The sequence below is a fragment of the Suricata suricatta genome, chromosome 4 (genome assembly GCF_006229205.1).
Source record: "Suricata suricatta isolate VVHF042 chromosome 4, meerkat_22Aug2017_6uvM2_HiC, whole genome shotgun sequence".
In the NCBI taxonomy this organism is placed as follows: Eukaryota; Metazoa; Chordata; class Mammalia; order Carnivora; family Herpestidae; genus Suricata; species Suricata suricatta.
The window spans coordinates 79,366,056-79,375,875 of NC_043703.1; the positions used below are offsets into that span (position 1 = coordinate 79,366,056).

Consider the following 9,820-nt stretch of genomic DNA (forward strand, 5'->3'; position numbering starts at 1 on the left):
ACTCTTTGTTGAAGGTTCCGCCGGTGTGCGCCTTATTTTTTCCCTGTGGGGACCCGGGAGTCGCGCAGTCCGTGCAGGGGGCGAGGTGTGCCATGGAAATGCGGTCCGTGGTCCCGTTCCCAAAACCAAGTTCGAATTGCTCGTGCCTGGTGCAGTCGCCGCTCCAGCCGCTTCCCGCCGGGGAGCGCGCCTCCCCAGTGCAGCTGCTTCTCACAGCCACAGATGCCTCTGATTCCCCGCCGAGATGGCTTAGGGCTGGAGGCTATTCCTTCTCTTGTGCCCCGCTACCCAGCAGTTATCTGTGGAGTGGGTTTTTGTCTCCAAGCGCAGCCAAGCGTTCTATACCTCTTCCCCAAAGACAGTTCTATGAGCATGTTCCGACTCTGTCTCTTCTCTTTGTCACCTGGGTGCCGCGCACTTGCGCCACACTGGGCTGGGGATCTTACCTCCCCAGCCCGTCCTGGGCTGGCCTGTCCTCGGATCTTCCTCGTTCGCCCCCACTCACTCAGATATCCTTGAGGTTCTATTCCTTCTGGAGTTCGTATTTTCTCCTTCCGCTCTCGCAGATGAACGTAATATCCTTCTCAGTTCGAAAAACGGTGCGGAAGGAGTTTACAGAGCTCCCTTCCTCTCTGCCATCTTCGAGCTCTTTCAATCTATACATGCGGATCTTTCTTTGGTCCCTCCAAATCTTTGTCCAACTGTATCTTTGGGCAATACTTTTGCTTTATCTGTTCTGTTCTTCAGAAACATCACATATGCCAGGCCCGAGTGCCAACTTTTGCTCTTCCACCGGCTGTCTACTCTCTCACTGGTACCATCTCTAGGTACTCTGCATTGTGAGAGCGGCTCTTTTTTCTCAGGATACTGATTCTATCTGCTGCAATAGCAGTGATGGTAGCAGTGATTTTTGTATCTGCTGTGCATTTTTGCTTCTGCATTCTTCAGTTCCTGTAAGTGTCCCCATACTCAACCTGTTTTCTCTTTAAGGCTTTCTGTTTCTGCTTCACAAATAGCACATTGTTTTACACTCATTTGAAGAGGACCAAGCATTTCCTGAAACTTTCTTCCAGTCTCTGGAAATGAAAATATATACTTGTAAGAGTCACCTTGGGAGTCACCTTGGCATGGTGACCGAGTGGCCATTTTGCTGTGGGTTGGAAAAATACCGTGCACCAATGACCCCAACCACTCATCTGAAGACCTGGAATGTTCCACGCCAGTTTGAAAACAGCCAATCATAAAGCCCCAGCTTCCCATCACCCTGACAGAGGAGGCAACCTATCCCATCCCGCCACGTCCCTAAAGTTCCCTTATTTGGTGGTCTGCCCTCCCAGGACCGGACCGGAAGTCTTTCACCCATAAAATACCTCACCCCTCCTGTACCAGGCGCAATTTCCCTGACTCCCCGCTCCTGGAGTCACGGAACTTCGCCCGGGAACTGCAGATCCCAATAAAGGCCTTGTTGGCTCCATAACTTGGTCTCTTTCTTTCCTCTCATCTCTGCCTCCATCCATTAAATCTTACAATACTGATATAGCATAATTTAGGAAAACGCTTCTTTTCTGTGTTTCTCAGTATTCTGTCCCAAGTCCCACCACCTCCCCCTCACCCAGACCTGTGGCTACTTCACCCATCTTTGGCTGTAGCAAGAGATATCCCTGGGTGTTGGGAGACTAAGATATTTTTATGTTTCTGTTTTGTTTTTTTTAAACCTTCTTTGTACATATATAGTTTGGTGGTGATTATTTTGGAAAATATAAAAATAGAAAAAAAATTCTTTAAAGTACTCTGTGAACAGTACAATAAAAAACCTCAGTTTTTGTGAATCTAGGATATATACCAAGGTTATGATATGAGGATGGCAGTTAAAAATTATGTACTTTTGCTTCTGAAAGGGGAGATTGTTGACATACTGAGAAAAAATGACGATTTAATCCTCTTTCCCACATAAACACCAATTTTATTCCAAATAATTACATAATTTAATTTTCCTAAAACACTCTTACAAAATGTAACCCAGTGTCACTAATTCTGGAAATTCCATTTTGCACATGAGTAAGTACTATCTCAGTTGAACTTAAACAGTCCAAAAATTCCACAGCTTCTATAGATTTCATTTTAAAAGTTAAAAAAATTATATTTTTCATGATAAATGATGCTACTGATAACTTTACTTGGTAGACTTTTAGTTACTTTGGTGATTTTTACAATCTTACAAATAAGCAACACAAATATAATACATATAAAATAATATTAAGCCAGTCTAATGGCCTGCATTGGAGGCCAAGGAGTTGCATTTTGCTAAACCCAAATTGAACAGAGTCGAATTCAGGTTAATGCAGAGAAAGGCATGCTCTGGATGTGTTGTCCTTTGTATTTCTTGAAGCATCAGATGAATTGTAAAGAGTTCAAAGAGCTTCTTATTACTCCTGTAAGAGAATGAATACATTAACTTAACTGTGCACACTTGGGGAGTTTATCTGGAATGACAATGAGAGATCATTTACTTGTAAATGTGGGTAAATGGCACCTGGTTTTCAACACAGTGCAGAAAATAAGTAACTAAAGGATTAATATGTCAAGGCAAACAAAAAGGGGTTTTTGGAGAGAAGCCTAAAGTGGAAAACTATTCAAGGAAAAAAAGAATTTGTTCTATGATCCTGAAAACTGCACTCCAATCACCATTAAAATGCTTGAGAATATTTTTTTCCCTCACAGCTAGAAAAAATAAAATACTCGATCATAAGTAAGTAGCAGAACACTAACCTTTTGACTTAGGTCAAAAATACCTTTTCAACCATCCTCCTTGTAATTACCAGCCAGTAATTTCATTTTCAGTCAGTTATCTGAAACATATTTCTTATTTCCTTGTCTACATATATTTACCTCCTAAAAGAAACTAGCAGATAACCTATGTAACCACCTACTTAATACAAAATGATTCACATCTTTGTGGTTTTAAAGATTTACTTTAAGACCTGCTTGAACATCAGGTATTCCCAGCCCTCTTGTTAGAGATTTGTTCTAACTCTTTATCTCAGTCTGAAATGAACATAAGCTAGAATAGTAAAATGCTTTGGCTCAAGTATGTACTTGTACTTTGGGGCTACATAAAAATAATCCCATGAATTAAGAGTTAAGACTGAATTAAACCCAAGTAATGTTACTGCAGCTTCACACACCACAGGTAAACTACATGTCTTCCTGAGAATTTACCGATTACAAATCAAGATAACCATGGTACTATCAGTCTGCAAGTAAAGGAAGAAAATTAATTGATAAGTTTAACTGACATTTGTCCAAACTAATAATGTATGAGGTTATATTTTGACAGTTAATATCTTACTGTGGTGTGGTACAGTGTACTAGGCACCAAGCAGAACATGTGGACCCACTAGCACACATCTACAAATAATTTTACGATGTATTTACTATTCAAGTACACTGAGGCCTGGTAAAATATGTAGGTTCACTACCCTACAAATCACAGGTAAGGGGAAAGGGAGGGGGCAGTGGAGCTGAACCAAAATCAAAACTTTACCATATAAACATGGGATGAGACAGGTGTTTACTGTGCTTCAAAAGAAAAACCAGAAAATACCTCAAGTTTAGGAAAATAAAGCTTAAAATCGATGTCCTTTATTTGTAATTTAATAACTGGTTTTATCAATGTTTGCATCAAGGGAAAGAAGAAGAAATGCAGAAGCCCTAATTCTCACAATAAAATACAAATTAGTGGCATAAGCAGCCCATAATTGTTTCCTAGTATAAACCCAGTTACCAACATCATTTTAAATCTCTTCTGCCTGCTTCATTCTAATTCCCTAAGTTCATTTCAGTACATCAATAAGGATCTGTAAATATTATTATCTTTTTTATTTTCACCTGTGGTATTACTGAGTATCCGTGTGTAGTAAGTCACTCTGATACCACCACTTGGCTGCTGAAAACTGCTCTTGTTTTTATATACCATGGGGTCCTTACAGTTTGTTTAGCAGAAAGGACTATGGAAACAAGATGTTCCTGGACGGATACTCCAGTTCTCATCTCTCACTGCGTATGTATCTTAGACATGCAGTAATAGTTCATGAATCTCAAGTTTCTACATTTATTGGAAATTGTGACTTAATAAGCAAAGCCAAACCAGTCTAGGATTCAGAAAGGCCTTAATCATCACAATGATGTATTTTTCAATAAAAAATCTTAGAAATAGAAAAAAAAATCTTACTTGATTTTGGAAAGTTTCTGCAGAATAATACTGAGCTTTTCTAGTATTTGAAGATCAAGCTTAGGGGTTCGAAGTAGCACAGAGCAAGTACGGAAAAATAAAGTGTTGCTACAGGCTTCCAGGAAAGGCTGCAAGGACTCTGCAAAACAAATCACCGGTTAGGGAGTGGCTAAGAAGGAAATTAAAACAGACTAGAACTATGTGAGGGTATTCATAAATATTGATTTGGATTTTCATTCTATTTAAAAAAATTTTTTTTGTCTTTATTTAATTTTGAGAGAAAGAGACAGAGGGTGAGCGGGGAAGGGGCAGAGAGAGAGGGAGACACAGAATCCAAAGCAAGCTCCAGGTTCTGAGCTGTCAGCAGAAGAGCCTGACGCAGGGCTTGAACCCATGGACCATGAGATCATGACAGAGCCGAAGTTGAATGCTCAACCGACTGTGCCACCCAGGAGCCCCAGATTTTCATTGTTTTCATATTTAAACTTTGGGGGAAAATATCACTTGAAAAATTAAAGTTTCCAATGGCTCTTGTTTAACAATGCATACCAAAAATAAGATTATTTCCCCTAATATCCAACCCCCAGTAATCAGGACTTAGCAGAAATTCCGTGTTTGAAAGAATGGGGGAAAGTCATTTATTCAGTAAGCTCATAACAGTTGACTGAGTTTAAACAATTAGTAAGAAATATTCTTGGAACAGCAAATTAAAAAAAAATTCTACACTTAAGAATTTCGTTTGTGTCTTAATGACAATTCACATAATCAATGGCTAGGGAATAACTTTTTAACATAAAAGCAAAAGGGTGAAAATATTGAAAATATTACAAAATAGAAAATTTTAATGTCTACGTAAAAACATTACAAAACTTAAAAGGCAAAAAGCTCTAAAAAACAAAACAAAAGAGAAATGTCAAACCTGAGGCAGAGGGATGGGAGGAAATCCCCTTGTAATGTATTTGCCAGAAGACTGATACTATTTTTAAAAAAGCTCTTATAAATCAGTAAGAAAAAGACCTAATATGTTTAGTAATGAGCAAAGGGCACAAGCAAGCAATCATGACAAAATATAGAAAATATATTCAACCTTAGTAGGAAAAAAAATAATTAGAATTTGGAAAATTTGTATCAAGAGCTTTGGAAGGGTATATCCTTTGATTCAGCAATTCTGCCTCTAAGCCTACGTTGGAATCAGATGTACACAGAGGTCTGTGCATAAGGGCCCCAGGAAAGTCTGTAATAGTGAGAACTAAAAGTTCTGCTAAAGTGGTTATGAGCTGAACACAATAACATATAAACAAGCTTCCTAGGATGTACATCACAAGTAATGATAATTTGGGGGGGCTTGAAAAGAAGCAAAAATCAAAGAAAAATAAAGTGTGGCCTTTAAAGAGTTAAATTCCTGTTTAAAAAGCCTCTGTAAAACTCAGAGGCTCCCACAATGAATACAGGACTTTACTTCACACAAATAAGTCCACAGATACAAAGGACATAAAAATAGGAGAGCTTTGTATAATCATCCTTTTTGAATCCACAAGAACAGCTTGAGAGACTATCTTTATAGAGCAAAATATTCAATAATGAAACCAACAAAATCCATACTAGTAACAGATAACAGATAACTAGTTGTGATAACAGAATATGAGAGGTGGTACAGGCTAGCAGTGGAACATGATAACAATGGTCAAATGTCCCCTGCATGTTACCATGTGGTAGAAAGTAGGAGAAAATTCCCCTATAGTAGTCTAAACCAAAGTATGGACTAAACTGAGTTCATCAAGTCCTGAGTGTGTGTGTGTGTGTGTGTGTGTGTGTGTGTGTGCACACGCGCGTAAAGGATATGTTTATATAAACCAATATTCAAGAGTTGCACACATTTGTTTTCACTTGAATAAAAATTACATTGTGACAAATCTTATAATCTTAACTTAAAATACATGAATATTAACATTTACTAATATATTTGCACATTTACACCATCAACAAATCTGATGAAAAATAGCATGTTACTTTAACACAGCAGGTTTTCATCAGTCTTTGAAAATTGATCCAGGAATGTGCAGTATATTTAGTTAGAAAACATTTCAACCTTTTCTGAACTTCGAGAAGTTACCTACACACACAAAGCCTCTGTTTAAAAACTAAACAGTAGCAGTTGTATTTAATCTTAAAAGACTATAAATCTGCCTTTTCAAAAATATGAAAATTCTTATGGTATTTTTAAGTGTATGCTTTTACTTTTGGCATCAAAATTATTTAATTGAACATTAAGCATCTAATAAAAGTTACAAACATTCTATCATCTGTGATACTGTGTACTTCATGATTTGAAACAGGTGCAAATTAGTTCTCATATAACACCTTTATTAGGTAGGGCCAGTAGTAATCCGATTTTACAAAGAAGGAAAATGAGATGTGTCTATATGCTACTGAAAAGATCGAAGTTAAATTTTTTTTTATTCTACATTATTGTCAAGTTGGTTTCCATATATCACCCAGTGCTCTTCTCCACAAGAGCCCTCCTCCATGACCATCATTACCCCCCTTGCTCTTACTCCCTCCCCCTTCAGCCCTCAGTTTGCTTGCAGTATTCAAGAGTCTCCCATGATTTGCCTCCCTCGCTCTCCCTTACTCTTTTTCCCCCTTCGTCTCCCTATGGTCCTCTATTACGTTTCTCCTGTTAGGCCTGAGTGAAAACATGGTATCTGTCCTTCTCCGCCTGACTTATTTCACTTAGCGTGACTCCCTCCAGGTCCATCCATTTTGCTACAAAAGGCCAGATTCTACTCTTTCTCATTGTCATGTAGTATTCCATTGTGTGTATATACCACATTTTTTGATCCATTCATCAGGTGATGGACATTTAGGTTCTTTCCATGATTTGGCTATTGTTGAAAGTGCTGCTATGCACTGCCTTGGTGGTTGTGGGGAGAAGAATGGCAGCACCCCAATCCCTTCTCAAACCAAGCATTGCAAACCACTCTTTTGGGTCCAATCCGATCTCCCTGTGCCACAGGCATGCCAAGTTGTATTTTCCAAGCCCCACCTCTTTCCAAATCCTAGTCCATGCACTTTAATGCTACTGCCAAGATGAGATGTCCTCCTGCAGGCTGGCAGCTTCCTAACTGGGGATTGAGTAGGGGGAGTGGGGAGCAAGTGTCTCCCGGCTCCACCTGGAATCAGCGGCTGAGCCCAAGGAAAATGCGCCAGCTAGGGGGGACAGATTTCTCTCTCCATGCCCAGCAGTTATAGATGGGATGCTAGGATCCCTCTCCATCCCAGGTGGAGGTTTTTCTCTTCTCTAGATATGGCTCTAGGAGCTTTTTCAGCCTCTCTTTCTCTTCCCCTCATCTCCCTGTGGCTCTGTGCACTCCCCAATGCTCTGCGCAGAGTGGGGCTCCTCCTGGACAAGCCTTCAGGTCCTTGCCCATCTTTATTTCCCCAGTTTGCACTCACTCAGGCACCTATGAGGCTGTCTTCTTTTTGGACTCTGTTTTCCTCCTACTCTTGCAGATTGGAGTACTGTGTCTTCAGTCCTTCTCAGTTTGATAGATGCAGGCAGGCGAAAATTACCAAGTTCCCTACTTCTCCGCCATCTTGCCCCTGTGCTAAATTTCTTTTCTTAAAAACCACTTTCTTATTATTAGCCTATCTAATTTCTTTTACAAGTGAAGAGGTTTGTTTCAAAGCAAGGGACTGGAGAGGTTGGGAGGAGTGTGTCATTCCAGTTGTTTCTCAGAAAGCAAAGGAAAGTATCTTCTATGTTGGATACTTAATTAAGGGGGAAAATTAGGATTATGGGTTACCTGAATGCATCTACTGTATCAATGGAAGTTACTAACAGAACTGCAAAATCCTTCACCCACATAGTACTTTATGCTTTTTAAATTTTTCCTGAGGTCGAAATACTGTTTGTTTTTTTACTCAGAGACCTTCTAAAATTAAGATGTGAATTATAATCCTGATGGTAAACCAAGAGCTCTTTAATATAGACATTTTATTGCTCTAAACTTTAATCAGACACCAATATATTTCTCACCACTGACCATTAGGTAAGTTAGTAAAGCATTATAAAAATAAGTTAAAGGGGTTCAGTCGGTTAAGTGTCTGACTTCAGCTCAGGTCATGATCTCACAGTTCATGGGTTTGAGCCCCACGTCAGGTTCTGTACTGGCAGCTTAGAGCCTGGAGCCTGCTTCAGATTCCGTATCTCCCCCTCTCTCTGACCCTCCCCTGCTCATGCATGCTAAGAAACATAAAAAAAAATAAAGAAAACTAAATGGGATCTCTTTTCAGGTTCTTCTCTGCAAAAAGATGTTTCTATAAACACTTTTAAAACACCATCTTAAAATTCCGAGTTATTCAAGTATCTCTTTAAACATACTCTACATATTAGTAAAAATTGTGGCAAATATGGAAAATCTTAAAATTCTCATCTGTAATTCCATGGAAATCATTTACAAAAAGTTATTTGCCTTTTTTAAAGCCTTCTCAATAAGAAAGGAATAGAACAAGCACATGACAGTCAAATGTAAAAGAAGACACAACTCAAAGAATAGAACAGTTTTCCTAAGACTTCTGAGATCTATATTAACCTAATAAAAACATGGCTAGTCAATAAAATAAGAAAAGATGATAAACAGGATTTTAAATACAAAGGGCAAAATTTTAAATCACCATTAAAAAACTGGTAAATTTAAAACATCACAAAACAGAAATAACAGAGCTGAAAATTGCATCACTATCATAAAAATCTGAGATAATTGTAGAGAATACAAATGAAAATGACGTAAAGAAATGATCAAAAAGAAGTCAATATATGGAAGACCATCACAAAAGATCCAAAATGAGATTCAAGAGATAAAACAGATGAATATATAGGAAGTAGAGGGTCAAAAGAGAAGAGAGGTTAACAAACCACAAAGATTCCTTTTTTTTTTAATAGTTTATTATCAAATTGGTTTCCATACAATACCCAGTGCTCTTCCCCATAAGTGCCCTCCTACATCACCACCACCTCTTTTCCCCCTCCCTCTTCCCCTTCAACTCTCAGTTCATTTTCAGCATTCAATAGTCTCTCAAGTTTTGCATCCCTCTCTCTCCCCAACTCTCTTTCCCTCTTCCCCTTCCCCCGGTTCTCCATTAGGTTTCTCCTGTTAGACCTATGAGTCCAAACATAAGGTATCTGTCCTTCTCTGCCTGACTTATTTCACTTAGCATGACACCCTCAAGGTCCATCCACTTTCCTACAAATGGCCAGATTTCATTCTTTCTCATTGCCATGTAGTACTCCATTGTGTATATATACCACATCTTCTTGATCCACTCGTCACGTGATGGACATTTAGGCTTTTTCCATGTTTTGGCTATTGTTGACATTGCTGCTATGAACATTGGGGTACATGTGCTCCTATGCATCAGCATTTCTGTATCCCTTGGGTAAATCCCTAGCAGGGCTATTGCTGGGTCATAAGGGAGTTCTATCGATAGTTTTTTGAGGAACCTCCACACTGTTTTCCAGAGCTGCTGCACCAGTTTACATTCCCACCAACAGTGTAGGAGGGTGCCCGTCTCTCCACACCCTGGCCA

The 9,820-nt window shown here is 39.1% G+C and overlaps 1 protein-coding gene across 5 annotated transcripts in view; it reads right to left on the minus strand.

Annotated features, from left to right (window-relative positions):
• Positions 1-1,942: 1,942 nt before the first annotated feature.
• Positions 1,943-9,820, minus strand: part of CCDC138 (coiled-coil domain containing 138) — a 124,055-nt gene continuing 116,177 nt past the window's right edge. For all 5 annotated transcript variants that reach the window (XM_029937049.1, XM_029937045.1, XM_029937046.1 and 2 more), the window contains 2 exons: positions 4,232-4,370; positions 1,943-2,432 (listed from right to left, as the gene is read on the minus strand). In XM_029937049.1, the coding sequence (XP_029792909.1) occupies positions 2,267-2,432; positions 4,232-4,370 (305 nt within the window). In that variant the 3' untranslated portion in view covers positions 1,943-2,266. The remainder of the gene's footprint in view (positions 2,433-4,231; positions 4,371-9,820) is intronic.